This window comes from Dicentrarchus labrax, unplaced genomic scaffold (genome assembly GCF_905237075.1).
Source record: "Dicentrarchus labrax unplaced genomic scaffold, dlabrax2021, whole genome shotgun sequence".
Taxonomy (NCBI): Eukaryota; Metazoa; Chordata; class Actinopteri; family Moronidae; genus Dicentrarchus; species Dicentrarchus labrax.
Window position 1 is genome coordinate 11,286,226 of NW_026136712.1, and position 17,093 is coordinate 11,303,318.

Below are 17,093 nucleotides of genomic sequence, written 5' to 3' on the forward strand. Positions count from 1 at the left end.
CTAAATACATTTTTATTGAGTATTTTTTTACATGACAGTCCTCACAAGTGTGTGTGTGTGTGTGTGTGTGTGTGTGTGTGTGTGTGTCCCCTAGCGGGCCAGGCTGGCATGAAACCTTCGTGACGTCACATCTGGAAAACGAAACTGACGACTCGGAGTTTCCCGAGAAAACCTCCGCCGGCTACAGAGAGACCGGACTGTCGACGGTACTTAAGGAAGTTGCAGCTGGGATTGAATGACAGTTCCTCACATAGCTCCGGCTACCAGGCCGTTTACTCAGAGCCACTATCCTGCATCGTATGACTTTTGACCCTGAAATATCGACTTGCACTTGAACTCAACACTTAGCTGACTGAGACCCCGTCACTAACAGGTAGGTTTAATGAGACCTGGCACATTTTAAGTGAGTTTTTCTGAGCCTAACAGAGCTGTTGTGAAGCCTTCACCTGTCATATGAATATTATTCGAAGTACATCTGTAGTGGGGGGGGGGTGTTACTATATTTAGGCTACTCTTTATACAAGATATCCTATTTCAGACTTGAATTGTTGTACTTGAGTATTTCCACTTTATGTAACTTTGTGTCATATTTCACTCCCACAGTCTTTAAACGCAACAATTCAAGGAAACAATTGGACCAAACATTAAACTCCTAATACAGACATATTGCAAGGAGGAATTCCTCAAAATGAGTACTTTCTGAGTAATTTCCATGCTTGAATACTTGAATACTTTGCTGTAATACTTAAAAACCCTTTAAGTGAAGCACTGGGCTGTTTTGCCTTGTATTGGAGTATTTTTGGTATTGAGGACTGAAGCAGACCTGGCCTCATATTCGCCTGCTTCCTCTTTCAATTGCAATTCAGAAATTGCGAATGTAAGCTGCTCCCAGCTGCACCATAACACTGCACATTCTCACATACTCTATATTGCTTTTCTTTAATTGCTTTTTGTATAATTTAGTGGGAACAGATAGAGTAATCCCTCATTCTAATGAGTGCATGCATTAGGATCTTTTACAAATGTATATTTTCGACAGTTGAATGAGCAGTTAATTCAAACATGTAAAGCTCAAGCTGGGTTTTATTTTATCTGCCCCCTTTTTACTTATTTATTCATATTATTTCTGGTAGATGACAGTGCATTTGTATGAATCTGGCTGTAAAATGTCTAAATAGCGCCCTCTACAGGCTTTAAAGATGGACCTGAAAATTGTAATAATTAATATAAGCCTATAAATAAACATGAATAATGATGGTGATCATACATCCAGCCTGGCTCAGCTCAGTCCTCCAACCTTTTTCTTTTTCCCTGTTACATTCAGTGCAAAGATCAGCCTGCAGCTATTATCTTATTTTCATTATTGATTAATCTGTTGATCATTTTCTCAATTAATCAATTAGAAAATGGCGAAGAATGTTGATCGCTGTCTTCCCAGAGCTCATGGTGACGTCCTCCAATGTCTAGCTTACAGTTCAGTGAGAAAGGCTCAGAGCTGAAGTATGTGACAGCAAACCAATGCAGTGACCCCCCCCCGCTGACATTGACGGTGACATTTTGTTCTTGCTCTTGCAGGAATGTCTCATTCCAAACCACTGCTCATCCCGTGGCTGCGGTCCCACATTGACAGCGGCAGGTATCCTGGTGTCCAGTGGACAAACCCTGAGCGAACAGAGTTCTCCATCCCGTGGAAACACGCTTTAAGACAGGACTCCTCCGACACTGACATTCTCATCTTTAAGGTAATCGCCAGTCGTCATTAATGACATGGTATTTAAAATAATCAATGGCAGTATAGTATAAAGTAATCATATATATGTTCCTGTTTCCTCCCTGCAGGCCTGGGCAGAGGTGAGTGGCAATGGTCGGGCTCATGGTGACGCCTCAGTCTGGAAGAGGAACTTCCGCAGCGCCCTCCGAGCCAAAGGCTTCAAACTGCTCTCTGACAACAAGAATGACGCTGCTAACCCCCATAAAGTGTTTCGCTGGCCGGATGAGTCAGGATCAGCAGGTGAGGATACATTTGGTCCTTCACTGTAGCTGCTAGTTGTAGTTGTTTCAACTGGAATTAGATGTGTGTATGTGATGTGTATTCACTGGCACGTGGCATTACAAGTGCACAAAATAATACAGAACCGATTGTTCTCCTGCTTGCAAATCAACACACACATTCTCTCGCTAAGTTTTAATCATGCAGAATTATTCTGCTTGTGTATATTAACTAGAATCCCAGGAAGGGGAGGCACATCGGTTGGTTCTTCATATCACTACACTAAGATAATACAGTAAATGCACGACAGATGCTGCTCATTTATGTTCACATGTACAGTACATATCTAATCACCTCCTTACCTCCACATTAGTATCTGTCTTGCATACATTTATGTCCGCATTTCTGTTCCTGTGGTTGAGATTTATCAAGGCAGCGTGCAAATGCAGAGCATGCAAGTCAATACCATTTGTAATGGGGATTATAAGATTAAAGGGGTGTTTCGGAGGAGAATAAATGATTAAAAGATAGTAAGCAGCAGATATTAACAGAGCGCCTTGCCTTCACTCTCAAAGCTAACTCTTCTGCTGGATCCCAGGACCAAGATGACCTGGATTTGTTTGAGGAAATTGGCCTTCCTACACAAGAAGTAAGACTTGTAGGAACACAGGAAGTCAAATGCTATGGAGATTCTGAATAATTAACATATTTGCATATGAACTCATTCAGATGTGCGTCTGTGATATTTTAGACCCAGGGTGTCCCATGCTTTGACCTCTATCTTCCAGAAGAAACTGTGTTTTCAGGTAAGGGAGCCTCTCTCTATCTATTTATTATATCTTGGCATTAGGTTTGTATCAAAGGAATGATTGATAAAAATCGAGGAATGTGGAGTCACTTTGCTGAATATTTCTGAACTGATCAATATTTGCCAGCAGAATCCGCTGCCAACCAGGATATTCTCCAGGAGTGCCTCAAGGGACTGAACATTGGCCCTGAAACAGGTAGACTGGTCATCATTTCATCCTCACTGCTGCAGTATAAGCAGAAAAACAAGTGTCCAAGGTACTTTCTTAGAAAATAGTTTTTCAGTTTCTCCAACTTTTCCACAGAGGGCACTGCAGGCTTTGAGCCTCCTCCCGAGCAACAACAGCTCGAAAACCCAGTTGTGATTGGTGGAGTAACGTTGCCAGGGCAACAGCAGTATCCAGTAACGTTTAAGAGTGCAGTCAGTGAAGCTGGGTTGCCTGAGCAACCGGCACATCCAATGGAGGGAGCTGTGGGAGGGGCCTGTGATGGGCAGTTTGCAGAGCAGTTCCTAGATACCATGAACAAGACCAGAGATGGAGATAATTTCAGTAAGTTGATGGATGTTACTGTACAAAATGAAATGGAAAAATAAAAACGTCATCCCTCATAAAATGTCATAACAAGGCCATTAAAACAGTGTGGGCCTTCAATGTGAATAATACCAGAAATATGAATAAGGTGTTTAAAAGGGAAATACAGTTAGGAGTGGAGCTTTTAAACACCTTTTCTCATACACTTCTCCTCTCTCTGAATCCTTAGAGACTCAATTCAGGATATCCGTGTACTACAGAGGGGTGAAGGTGTTGGAGCAGCTGGTCGAGAATGAAGCTGGAGTCCGTTTAGTTTACAGGTAACATCAAATAAACCTTTCATCAAAAGAAATGACCAATGCTCAATATCTCCAGTTTAGCTCCAATTTGACATGAATAATGAACATAATGAAAGGAACAGTTTGATATTTGGGGGACTATGCTATAGATGAGAGCAGCCCATCCAGGTCGTTATATAGACCGACCTCATTATGTACAAAGAGAGAAAGAAAGAAAGAAAAGCGGGTTAATGAGTGTACAGATTGTCAAACCAAACAGGTATTTTATGGTAGGGACATATTTTTTCACAATAAAAAAACCCTTTTCTGATTCGCTTCAATCTACAGGCACAATCTGCACACATTAACATCATCAACCTGTGATGAAGTGTTTGCTATAGACGTACACATGTGCATATTGACTGTCTGGGTCCCACAGTTTACCATTTTTATCCTCTCTGCAGAGAGTGAAAGACTCACTCATCTGCAGTTAATATGAAGCTGGAGCCAGGAGCCGATTAGTTTAGCTTAGCATAAGGCGGGCTCTGTCCAGAGGTAACAAAATCCACCTTCCAGCACCTCCAAAGCTCACTAATTACATTTGACATCTGGTTTGTTTTAAGGAACAAAATGTTTAAAAAAAGATCAGGCTAATTGTTTCCCCATTTCCAGTCTTTGTGCTAAGCTAAGCTAACTGTGTCCTGGCTGTAGCTTCAGATTCACTGTACATATGAAATAGACATCAATCTTCTCATCTTTCGGAAAAATGTCGAATTTGATTAAAATGTTCATTTTTAATAAACTATTCCTTTCTCAGGGCTCTGCCAGGCATATTACCCTACTACTGAACTTAATATCTATGTTGTCTTCACATCAGCCCTGAACTCGTGGGGACAGCTTTGGTGGATCACGAGTCAGGCCTCTCCCTGGTCTCTCTGCCAAGTCCTGGAGCCATGCTGGATCAAACTCAAGCTAATCTGACCCAACGCATCCTGGACAAGCTGGGCAATGGTTTGGACTTGGGGCTGTCAGGTCACGTGGTCTACGGCCAGCGACGCGGCGAAATCAAAGCATTTTGGAGCGTGTCCAAGTTTGACAGGAGCAGACAACCCCAAGAGATCTCTAAACTGCATCCTCAACCGCTGTACATGTTCAAGGACTTTGTGAGAGGTGGGTGAAAGGAGTAATTATGCACTTTTTGTTAGCATAAGTGGGAATACATGTGCCGTATCTTGTTAGCTTGATACAGTGACTGATTGTCCTTTCCCCTGTAGGAATAATGGACTTCATTAATGGTGGAGATTGCCCTCCCTGCTCCCTGTTCTTCTGCCTCGGGGAGAAGTGGCCTGACCCAGACAACAGGCCTTGGGAGAAGAAACTCATCACAGTGGAGGTGAGAGAACCTTTGAATTATTGAAACACACAGTGTTGCGCTCTCAAACACCTTAAAGGAGTATTTCAGTTTGGCAGAAGTGTTTTTTTCTTTTGGCTGCACATACCTCTATAAAATTTCATGAGTGATCAAACCCCCGAAATTGGCCACTCAAGGGAGCTGTAGTCAGCAGCGCTTTTCAGGAGGCAATTTTGTCTCAGTATTGATTCATAGCAACTGAGGGAACAAAGGCTGAATATACCGGTGCTGACAGCTGATCCCTCTGGCGTGAGAGGTTTCACTGCCCTCGAGCCTCCACAGAGGAGTGCATGCTGAGAAATGAAAAGCTCATACAAAACTTTAAAGAAAACCAACTTGACATGTCTCGTTGCTCCAGGTTTTTAGATTTCGTGGCTTCTGTCAAGCTCAAATATGCCATCTCGCTCTTGTCACTGCTGTCATTGCATCTGACTTCTGCTTCCTGTTTTATTTTTTGTTCCTGTCTCAGGTGGTCCTGACTTCAATGGAGTTACTGAAGAAAATGGCTGTTGCAGGCGGCGCCTCCTCTCTGCAGTCTGTGGAGTTGCAGATGTCGCTCGAAGAGATGATGGAGTTGTACTGACACGTTTTGGTGTGCCTGAAGAAAGTCACTGTTTACCCTTTTTTTTTCATAATCCTTAACCTTGAACAAAAGCATCTCAGAAAATTTTTTTTTTACATGTTTTATGAACATTTTATATCTACACCAAATAATATAGATCAGGTAATAATAATGGTACTAATAATTCCTCTGGTGGTGGATTTGCTGGTTCTACACAAAAAAATGTTTAAGATGCAGTTTTTACCATGGTTAGAGATAAATATATGCTTATTAACTAATTTATACTTTGATATTTTTTTTACATAAAATAATGTGATTTGATAAGATCTTTCTTATATCAGTGGTGTTGTTGGTGCTAGTGTTTCTAAAATAGAAAATAAATATAAATAAAATAATACATATACATATAATGCAAACAAAAGAGCTCTGTCACACAGCATTAGAGGTAAACTGTAACTCTTATTTCCTCTTCATTCTGCTCTTGCAAACCATGTGTTTGTAATGAAATAAGTCCACTCCTGTTTTCTGCTATAAAGCAAAACAGGTGATTTCCCTCAAAACTGACATGATGGTATGTAATGTAAATACTGTAGTAAAGTTAGTAAAGCCTGTTCAGTCAGATTTAACAGTGCAGATGTGATCCGAGAATCTGGAATCAGTTTAAATGTTCTCTTGTATCTTGTATCACAAGACAGTTTTAGCACAATATGCAGAATACACACCTGAGCACAATGGGAGACAGTTATGTACCACAACACACCAGAGACTGTACAGAAAAAAGTGAATATGTGCACATGTTTATTTCATCTTGTTCTGTTTAAGGTTCATGGTTAACCAACAAGAACGTGTATCAGATTCTGCCAACTCTGAATTTACTCTGAAGCAACGCTATATGATTAAACTACACATTAAAATACACATAATATCAGTACAAACAATAAGAGTTCAAGACTTTATTAAAATATTGGAGGATATTATCATGTTATTACCTCATTTTATCAACTGATTTTATTCAGTTCCTTCTCAGGATCTACCATCAATTCACAATTTCATTCTTAACTCAAATCAGTGTGACCTTGTTGCTTCTCTACATTATCAATGAATCCAAGAGGAAGAAATTAAAAAAAAGCTTTTTATGTCCTTTCTTGAGTTCATTCATTGACAACTACATCACTTTGGTTTGATGTCGTTAGACTTTAGAAATGTGATATTTACAAAAGAAAATCAATTAGTTGATTGAGTGGATTTTATATGTTTCAGTTCTTCTCTGCTTCCTCTGCGTCTCCGTCATTGTCTGACCCAGACTCCCTCTCCTCAGTGAGGGAATTTTCCCTCATTCCTGACATTGGGACCAGCTTCCCCTCTGAATCCACTCCCATCGGCTGGATAATGTTATCTCTGTAAAACAAATGAGGGGTAAAAAAAACCTGTACAATTTCTGGATGAGTTTTAACATTGATTTTATTGTTCTTATTTAATCTTTGTCTGCACTGGACACTGAGGAGGGTTTTTTATCTTTTCAAAGTGAAGTGAAGATTTATAAAAAATAAACTTCTAAGTGATCTCTGCATAAAAATGTTGATAAGAGATGTGTGTCTTTGTCATTTCACTGACCTGGACAGCTTGTTGAAGAGCATGATCAACCTCTTAGCCTCCTCCTCCTTCTCCTCCTCTGTCATGCCCTCCATGGGGTCCGGCTGTTCTGCCTCCACCCGCCCAGTGACCGGGTTGATGCGATCTTTAACCTGCCGGTACTCGTCGGTGTCTGAATCAGAGTCGCTAGAGTACTGGCCGTCCGAGCTGGAGGCCTTGGCCCCCTGACCACCCAGCAAACCTCTGGTGGCCAGCAGGCCCGCCGCATTGCCGTAGCCTGTGTACTTCACAAAACGACCCACTGGAACAGAGAGAATTATATACACAAAAATGAATGTTGAGAAAACTATTTATTGTTTGATGTTTATTATTAACATGTGTAAGCTATGTACAGGAAATGAGACAAGAACGTTAGAAAAATACATTTTTCAGTCACTGATTTCTTATACATGTTGTACAGACAGGCATTGCTAAAACAAAATAGGATGGGCTGAATTTCCAAGAAATGTGTATAAAATCATAAATAAAAATGCATTGTATTTGACTGAGAATTGTAATGTAAAGAATCCCTGTTAATCCAGAGAGTGATAACGTTTTACCATTTTCTTTGCAGAGGACAAAGATTAGGTCAGCGGCGCAGTGTTTGACGTCTGTATCCAGATGAGTCATGAGACGGATCAGACGACTCTTCACTGTGGAGCCTTCCTCTGGCCTGTGTGATACATCTCTCAGAGGAGGCAGGATCTAATGATGGGGATAAACTATAATGTCAGTTGCGTTTAACATTTGAGAAAAAACTAGTTTCAACTATAATCCATATACCGTGAGAAGCAAATGTGACATGGGCTTTCTTTAAAATGTTTTTTGGGGTATTACGTGTTTCCTGATGTAATGGCGTGTTTCTCTGTGGGCCCTGCAGCTCTCTGTCAGCAGATTGAGGATTGGTGTCAGCCTCTCTTTGATCTTATCACCCTGAGAAATAAACCAACAAGCAAGACTCACTCAGATTATTTCAGTATTAGTTACAGTAGTTTTAGTTTAGCCACTAAGCACTCAGTGTCCTCTCTGCATATTGCTTTCTCCCTCACCGACTCTAGGCGTCTCTCCATGAACTGCACCAGTGCGTGGACACAGTCCATGTTGACTCCCTGGCACTGCTGCGAGCCTGGCTGCAGAGGCACCATCAGCAGCACATCGAGACACTGGAGAGGCAGCGCTGACAACAGGTTGATTGTGTGACTGTTTGAGTGAAAGAAGATTACACACACAGAGAGTAGATAAAAGAGAGAATGGTGGATTATTATTTACACACACTCACACACACACACACACACACACACACACACACACACACACAGACAGAAAAAAAACAATGTAGTAAAAATACAAACATATTACTAATAAAGCTGTTATCAGAATTACTGAATTCTTTACACAGTATTATGGAATGAGACACAAATGTAATATTGGCCCATTTCTTTATCATGCTTGATACAGAAATCAAATGAAATTGAAAGAAATTTTGGTAAATTTTAAGTATGCAAGAAGAGGATATGTGCTATCAAATCTAGAAGTACTAGTACAGAATAATGTGTATACATTAATGAGTATTATTTTAAATTATATCAAAAACAATGCTTCTTTATAAAAATGACATTTAGGAGGTTTTATTGAACAAACCCAACCAAAAGAGTTGAGGGTATTAATGTAGATTCTAAGACTGGTCATGTAAATTATAAGATCTAAAGCTCTCTTTTCCATTCACAGACTAACAACTAGTTCACTGACAAAATACTAATATTATATATAAAATACATTCATTAAAACTAATTTGTCAGAAAATCTATAACACTAAAGATTACATTTCCCTCTTTACCTTGGTTCTACCTTTACTGCACATGCTGTAAACACACAATTATAAACCATAGTATCCACATCATTTTGACAACATTGTATTTTGCCATTTATGCCATTTAAACTGAAAATTAAAATGTAACTGAGAGATGCTTGATGATGATTTTCTTTCTATCCAACTTTGGCTCATGCTCACCCCTGCAGTTCATCTGTGTCATCCGAAAGCATACACTTCCTCATCAGGCAGACACGCAGGAGCGCCACCAGGTGTCGGTAGAGAGCTGCATCATCCTGAGGGAAGATAAACACAGTGCAGCTCATTTCTCTATGGTAATGTGTGAAGTACAGTTGAGAGAGGATAGAGGTTAGGGAAAGATTTGATTGTTATTTTTTGTAGAGGCCGACATTGTACCTGAAGGCTGACTCAGAGTCACTGACCTCACTTGGCTCCTGCCTGTGGGTGCTGTAGGTGATGTTGAAGAGGATTTTGAGAATCTCTATGACACACTGAGAGGCTTCCAGTGAGATGGGTGGTGCTGCTGGGTCCAGCACACACTCATACTGGTCCTTCCACTTAACATCCAGGCAGCCCTCCAGAGCTGCAGTGAGGATGGACACACCTCCCTCCTGGAGGAGCGCCATAATGTGTGTGAGAGCAGGAAGGAAGCCAGTTTAACAAAAATCTTGGGTCTGTTTGTATCAATATTAGAATAAACTGAAGGTGACACGATAAACAAAAGGAGATGTAGCTCCGGGGATTGTTACATCAGAATGATCTACCATTTATTGCACCTACCATAATACATACTACACTAGATATTTAATACTTTGGAGTAAGTGAGGTTGTGTTACCTGTTGAAGCTGTGTCCTGAGCTCTGGCCGTAGTGCAGTAATGAGGAACAAGAGGCGTAGTTCATAGAACTGAACACTGGAGGGACACGGGCAACTAATACTGGAGGAGAGACGCTCTATGAGACCACATATGAGCCTGACGGAAACAAAAACAGGAGGTTAGCTGTCTGAAAATAATGTTGATTTGTTCAAAAGCCAAACTATGACAAGTCACTGAAATTAGCCATACATCATTTTCTCTCAGTCTGTTAACAGGTTTGAACTTGTTAGTAGTGAAATAGTTTGGGAACACTAGGGCATGCCTCTGCTTTTTCTCATAAAGCTGGTGCAACATTTTGACTTTGACATTTTGACTTTCAGAGAACTGATGCCAAAGATTATTTTACAACAAATGAATAACATGAATTAATTTAAAAATAATTTGCTTCACTGGAAATATCCTAAAGTGATTTACTATAGGACTTTAACCATTATATTCAAGAAAAAGCTAACTGGACCCAGAAATGCAGGTTACAAAGCCAGCAGCTGTGTGTGAGTATTCTGGATTGTTGTGTGGGCATGTTTTTGTCTGTGTCCTGTGTGGAAGCCCACCTGAGACCACTGAACCTCTCCTGTGCCCAGGTGCTGTTGTACACCACATTACATAACACCTTCATGGCCTCTTTTCTCTGCGACTCCTCCCCTGACTCCCCCTCCTCCTCCACTTCCTCCCCTTCCATTTTGCTCTCTCTGCGGTCCTTCCTCCCTCGCTCCAGCACTTTGTGATGGATGCTGCTTCTGTGCATTTCATTGATGCTGGTCCTGTGGCTCCCGAGACAGCTGATGCTGTCCAGATCTCCGCTGTTGGCGTTGCTGATGTCACTCTTGGCGTCGTCATCAAAGGCGGAGCACTCTTCGTATTGCTCGTTGGCTTCAACATAGCCTTCGCCCTCATTGCTGCGAGACTGCAACACTTTGGCCTCAGCGAGAGAAACGATGATGTTATCGTAGAAATCAGAGTCAGGGTCGCTGGCTTCGTCGCTTGCATCACATGTCGTCAGCCCAGCGAGTTTGGCCACAGTCAGGAGAGCGCTGTCGGTCACCAAGGGGCCCAGGACCTTTTTGTCTCTAGAGAGGATTCTCAGGGTGCGTAGAGACACCCTCAACAGACGAGATTTAACTCCTGTTCTTATGAACCTCAAAAGGACAACAGCTAAATTCTGAGGACAGAAAATGAAAAATAGACATTTAAGTTACCACCAAAGAACAACTGATAATACCTCTGAGAAAGCAGAAAGTGAGTCAGTTACTTGTCTGAGGATGAGGCCTCGATCCTCCTGGTCGTACTCGTCACAGTCGGAGTCAGAATCAGTGTAGTCCCTCACTTTATTCTTCTTGAACTGGTACAGCAGGGCAAAGAATAAATAAGGTCAAATGTTTCATAATTTATAGCAATACCATTATTTCTAAACTGTAGCACTGTACCTCTTCTAGTTTTCTTTGCTTTAAGAGGTGAATAGTCCAATTTCGGTGAGCAATGCAGCAGAAGAAAGAAAAAATAGCATCAGTATATATTCTGGTCACCACTATGAATCAGGGTTGTTGTAAGTTCATAGCAAAGAGTTTCTTCTGAAGAGCTGTTCTAAAAGCTTCTAGGTTAAACTAAGAAAAGGGGTGGGTTTGACATTGTGTTTCTAAATTAATTTACTAACTATGTCTCCAGTGATGGGTTGACAGGTGAGCAGTGTCGGTGAGTAAAAAGTATCAATACATAGGAGCATGAAATTTGAACTAGATCCTCCATGGGGTTAATCTGGAAAAGGATTAAAATGTAAAGAAATGAAAATAAGATTATTAATTAAAATAATGAGTCACTAATTAAATTAAAATCTAATTAAATTAAATATCTAGTTTAATTAAAGATCAAATGTATTTATTATTAAATGAAAATGTTAAAAATTACATTTAAATAAGAATTTAATTTAAAGAAAATGTAAATGCTTTTTAATAAAATTAAATAAAATTATTACGTTTAAATAGAAAAATATTTAAAATCTAAATGAAATGAATTCAATATAATTACATTTATTTAAATTAAATTAATACAAATAAATTCAATTAATTTCAATTAAATTCAGTTAATTTTAATTAAATTAGATGAACAGAACACTTATTAACATTTTTTTATGGAGGCATTATTTGTCTGATTGTGATATGTTCTGCTTCTCTCAGACCTACATTAGTATTAAAATGCTTTATGAATTACTTTTAGATCAAGAGCTTATAGGAGCCCTAAACTTTGGACTAACACACCCTGCATTTCTGTATTAATTCAGCCAGTTAGGAGCTACTTTTGGCCTTAGGATGTTCGTGAAGGCCCCTGAACTGCTGTTCAAGGGCTGCAAATGACAGAGCTGAAAGTGTTGAATAGATTAACATGCAGTATGTTTGTTATTCAATCACTCTGCCTGGGTTCAATCTGTCTAAGCATGCAAGGAGAGAGGATCAGGGACAACTGATACAGCAGAATTACTAATCACAGATAGACTGTGGGGTAGAGGTGGGGAGGGGTGGATGAGACAGAGGAGTGTGTGTGTGGGGGGGGGGGATTTTAAAGGTTTAAGGAACACAGGTATGACATAAACCAACTTACTTTCCTTCGGTCCCTCTCCTCAGCATCAAAGAAGAAGCACTGAGCAAACTGTAGGAGAGAGACGACGACAAAATGATGCTCTGCAAATGTCATAAGCAGCACTGTATCATCCACACACACGAATGTGTTTACCTCTTTGTTGAACTCCTGTAGCTGTGTCTGAACACCGTTCTCATTCCCCTGCTTGATGCACTGGATAATCGTCTCTAGGTCCACCTCCATGCTTCTTGTGCACACACACAGGGAGACAAATAATCATTCAGTCCATAACAAAATTAAAGTTACACAACAATAATGATGACGATGGGACATAGGTTAAGCATTATTAAATACAAATGAATTAAATCACATCATGTACAGTATATGTTTGGTCTGTTATTCATACAGAATGCAAAAATAAATCAATGTGAGACATTAAAGGGCAGAAATTATATACTTTCTGTAAAATACTCATCCTACAATCTTACCTTCATGACAACCGCATCAGTTTGATCACCACTAAATACTTCCTGACTGATGAAGGCTGAATCTGAATCTTTTACATTACACTTACACCACATTAAAATGCATTATACACACACATAAAAGACTGCAGGAAGATTACAAGAGTTTAATTCCATATGTTCATCTAAACTTACCTTCTGCAATTCACTTAATCAGCCAGGTGATATACCGCAGGTGTGCCAAAATCACCTTAAATCTGCCAAACCAAAGTACTGTCACAACTAAAACTTTACTCGCTTCCCAGTGTTTCTCTGTCCACGTATCCACAGTATACTATTCTGACTTTGAATTTGCTCAGTTCACTTGCTTTCCAGTTAGTCACTCACATGCGCTCAGGATATCCCTGTATCGCTCTGTCTCGCTGTCTCTCTCTTTAATCCAAGAGAGAGGCAGGAGCCATGGAGTGGTTATGGTTATAATCCACTAATGGACTCTAAGCTTATATCACGCAGTGTTGACCCTCTAACCTACAGGTTTTCCAGTCTTGTGCTGCTGCTCCTCTCTCTCTCTCTCTCTCTCTCTCTCTCTCTGTCTCTATTTTAGTGCTTTAACACTTTTTCCCTCAAATCTCTTAATAGCTTGAGGAATCACTGACATAACCATTTATTTTTTTTAATCACGCGTCTTGCTGTTGCATAAGCACACTGGGGCTATTGATGGGACTGCATCTGCAGAGTCACCTAAAGATAACATGAAATTTTTTAGCTTATGGCTTACAGCTTAAGATGTATTTTTATTGATCAAAATCCTTCCATCATGTAAATGACGAGGTACAGTGAATTACATATTGTGCATACAGTATTATAATTGCTGTTTGTGTCTAGTCCCACAAGATGGAGCTATTTTCATGGTTGAGTCAATCCCACCAGTAAGTCCAAAGAGGATGTTTACCTCTTGCATAATATGTGTGCATTATAAAATGTTGAATTAAATCAAACAATCTGCAGTAAGGCAAAAGCAAACATACTGCTTAAATTAAGATTTCATTCTGGTAAATAAACCATAGCTAACCTACTTTCAGCTGTCATACACAATATACTGTAGATAAAGTTTACACACTTGTTGCAAAGTGTCGCGAGTGCCCTAAAAGGCGTAATCTGTGAGAAGATGATGTGTGAGAGAATGACAGGGTTTCCTGGCAGGATGCTAACTCTTGTGCCCAGTGGGTAGAGGAAACAGGGCTCGGAGGCTGAAGTGGCCGGCAGGTGGCTGCAAGTTTACAACAACAGGATGCACACTACATCAGCGATAGCGGGAGAAAAGTCAGAGGAGTCCTGACAAAGTGCTCTCATGGAAGTAAGCGCACATATTCCTCCAAGATGAATTAAGACTCTTGAGATGTAGGAAATCAACATGTCAGAGGTACAAGAGACTAATGACCCTCAGTAACCTTTATAACAGTGGCAAAAAAAACAACCATTGTTACATACACAATCCAGGACTATTTGCTCCAGTCATCCTCACACAGACTGACATCATGATTAGGTGTCGTAACGGCTGGGACACGCGATATGACATGCAGCCTAAACCCAACTGACCTCTGTTCGACTTTAAGTGTCAATCCACTTTAATGGGAGTATGATCTGACGATTTTGTTTTTATGATGTATATTTTTTTCCATAAGATGAGTCCCTGGGATGGTATGGCTATTTTATGTTATGGTGAATATGTATAAAGTCAGTAAATATAAGTATGAAGTCAGTTAATGAATTACAAATGTACTCACATACATATACACACACACATATATATTCCTTTTTTAATATTGTGTGAATTTATTGCGTTTTTATACTATGCCTATGTACATGAGTTGTCAGTAATCAACACTGAAACAACATTTCAACCAACATTTGTTATTTTCTATCTTTTTCTATCTATCCGTCTTGGATATTTACAAAATAAGACACAAAACACAATATTTTGTATCACTGATTAAATGAAAAACACATTACACATATTCTACATATGGATTTAAAATTATAAATTTAATTGCAGGGAACATTAAAATAAACAAAGTCCTGATACACTCCTGAGACTCGAGAGGAGAGTATTGGGACTTGTTTCACACGTCAACATTAGTGTAAGACTGCCACTAATGATTGTTGTAGTCATCAATTAATCTGCCGATCATTTTCAAAAGCAACAAATGTACGCGCTCCAGAAGCTGGAATGATGATTTGTCTTTTAAAAAATTTTTGCTTCAAATTTACTTAAACAACTAATCCAACAGTTGGTGACTAATTTTATTGATGAAAGCTGATAGCCTAATCCATTAATTGACTCATTATTATAGCCGTTATTAGTGACAAAGTATGTGGATATTTGGATTTGCTGATGTGCTGAAATCCATACACAAGTTACTGGTTTCACATGTGAATCATATGTGAAATCATAAGATATATAACTGCTAGGGCTCTGCTGTGCACGCGCGGCAGTGATGACTCAGTGAACTTCTCTGACAACGGTGCACAGATGGTAGTAACAGGAAAGGGACACAATAGACTCGTGGGGAAGTTGTGATTCACAGAGAAGGAGAAGGGCTGGAAGAAACAGACTGCGCAGGTTGTAAACAATTAAACGCGACCCTGGCTCCCCGTGGATTTACTGTATTATAAAAAGATTAAGAATTATGGGATAATTTCCTAATTTAGAGAGATGTAATTTGGCCATGTGCCAAACCTGAAAAGTTCAGTATTTATAATTTCTTTCTAAGCTATAATTTTATCAGATTATCTCGAAAACCTGATTTATTATCTTTGTGGACAGGTGTAAGATTAAGAAGTTGTTTTTGAAACACTGTATGCGAGGGGCCTGCGGGGGTGGATGTGAGTGAAGGACATTTCAGGAATAAACATGGTGACGGCAAAAGTGACTCAAGGGAAAAAGGCACAGGAAAAATGGGCAGTAAAGAAAAGCCTGAAGGAGAATTGGGGTTATTTTGGGCGCTGCTGGCTTCCTGCAGGTGATGGAGATGAAAGAGTGATTTCTGGAACAATTGCTCAGCAGCAAGTGGAGCGAGGGAGGAGAGGGATGGAGGAGGATGTGGATGGGGGGAGGGTTGGTGGAGCAAAGGCCGAACATAAAAATCAATGTAAACATCAACAAGGTACAAGGTCACCTCAAGTATAAGTACAATGTTGTGTTTGCTCAGAGGCTGTTCTTAAAAGGTTATTTATGCTTACATCACATCTCCTGTAAATAGAGGATAAAACTGCCACCGTAACTGATTAATTACAAGCGTGGGAGTTGGACTGCATGTATGACTACGTTACAGACACACCCCCTCACCCGGCCATCACACTATAAAGGACCAGGAGTGGAAAGGGATGACAGACTTGGACATCCAACAATCAGCAAGAGACCACGAATGGTTTACTCAAAAAGCCACAGCAGGGTTTTGAATTATCTTGGTGGTAAGTTTCTTCCCGGAAACAGGTCTCTAATCCATAATCTTTACTGATTCTCTTCTGTGGCAATGTTATTGTGGCTAATATTGAATTGTACAGATGATGTATTAGTAATAGGTCTGGTCAGGATACGTATTTATATATGTATGTTTTCCTCATCATCACTCATGATTTTTCTGCCACAGGACATAGCGGTATGGAGATAGCTGTTCTGCTGCTGCTTACTCTGCCTCTGACTGCTGCCACGCCACTCAGACCAACTCACAGGTTAGTGAAAAACATCAGTAAATAAACAGATACTGATAGAAGAGAAATGCAGGCAGCAACCATAATGCATTTCTGCCTCAATAGTAATATTGGAATTTAGACGTAATGAAGGAAAAACTGGACTACATATTGGTTTATCTATATATTACAAATGCTTATATTACCTTTTTCTGATGGATCCACAGGTCGGACGCAGACACTCTCCACACAGAAGACGTTGTCCAGGCTACGGGGTTGAAAAGGTCAGAGGACACACAGGAGCAGCATGCTCAAACACTGAAGATCATCCCATTTCATTCAGAAGACAAACATCCAGACCTCGACGCACTGAAACGCAGGTACAAAAGAGCTTATACATTCACAACATAGTGTGGGTGGCTATTAATAGGAAACTACAGAAGTG

General features: G+C 40.0%; 2 protein-coding genes across 7 annotated transcripts; one reads left to right on the top strand and one right to left on the bottom strand.

Annotated features, from left to right (window-relative positions):
* The first annotated feature begins 154 nt into the window (after nucleotides 1-154).
* Nucleotides 155-6,721, top strand: irf3 (interferon regulatory factor 3). 2 transcript variants are annotated; one of them, XM_051418781.1, is made up of 11 exons: nucleotides 155-373; nucleotides 1,576-1,742; nucleotides 1,840-2,011; nucleotides 2,566-2,639; nucleotides 2,742-2,796; nucleotides 2,926-2,994; nucleotides 3,103-3,348; nucleotides 3,560-3,650; nucleotides 4,486-4,778; nucleotides 4,883-5,001; nucleotides 5,489-6,721. In XM_051418781.1, exons 2-11 carry the CDS (start codon nucleotides 1,578-1,580, stop codon nucleotides 5,600-5,602), a joined length of 1,398 nt encoding a protein of 465 aa, XP_051274741.1. In that variant the 5' UTR covers nucleotides 155-373; nucleotides 1,576-1,577; the 3' UTR covers nucleotides 5,603-6,721. The 2 variants fall into 2 exon arrangements, with proteins under 2 accessions (XP_051274741.1, XP_051274742.1); XM_051418782.1 differs by having other exon boundaries at nucleotides 156-373; nucleotides 2,929-2,994.
* si:dkey-94f20.4 (synembryn-A) lies at nucleotides 6,363-17,004 on the bottom strand. Of its 5 annotated transcripts, none has more exons than XM_051418775.1 (14): nucleotides 16,855-17,004; nucleotides 12,645-12,735; nucleotides 12,513-12,560; nucleotides 11,345-11,362; nucleotides 11,170-11,259; nucleotides 10,472-11,079; nucleotides 9,881-10,016; nucleotides 9,467-9,655; nucleotides 9,225-9,319; nucleotides 8,263-8,413; nucleotides 8,051-8,146; nucleotides 7,774-7,918; nucleotides 7,196-7,475; nucleotides 6,363-6,979 (listed from the first exon to the last, which is right to left on the bottom strand). In XM_051418775.1, the coding sequence occupies exons 2-14, from the start codon at nucleotides 12,732-12,734 to the stop codon at nucleotides 6,838-6,840; spliced, it is 2,088 nt and encodes a 695-aa protein (XP_051274735.1). In that variant the 5' UTR covers nucleotide 12,735; nucleotides 16,855-17,004; the 3' UTR covers nucleotides 6,363-6,837. The 5 variants fall into 5 exon arrangements, with proteins under 5 accessions (XP_051274735.1, XP_051274736.1, XP_051274737.1 ...); XM_051418776.1 differs by having other exon boundaries at nucleotides 12,645-12,738; nucleotides 16,854-16,943; XM_051418777.1 differs by lacking the exon at nucleotides 16,855-17,004 and adding an exon at nucleotides 13,151-15,293.
* Nucleotides 17,005-17,093: the final 89 nt, after the last annotated feature.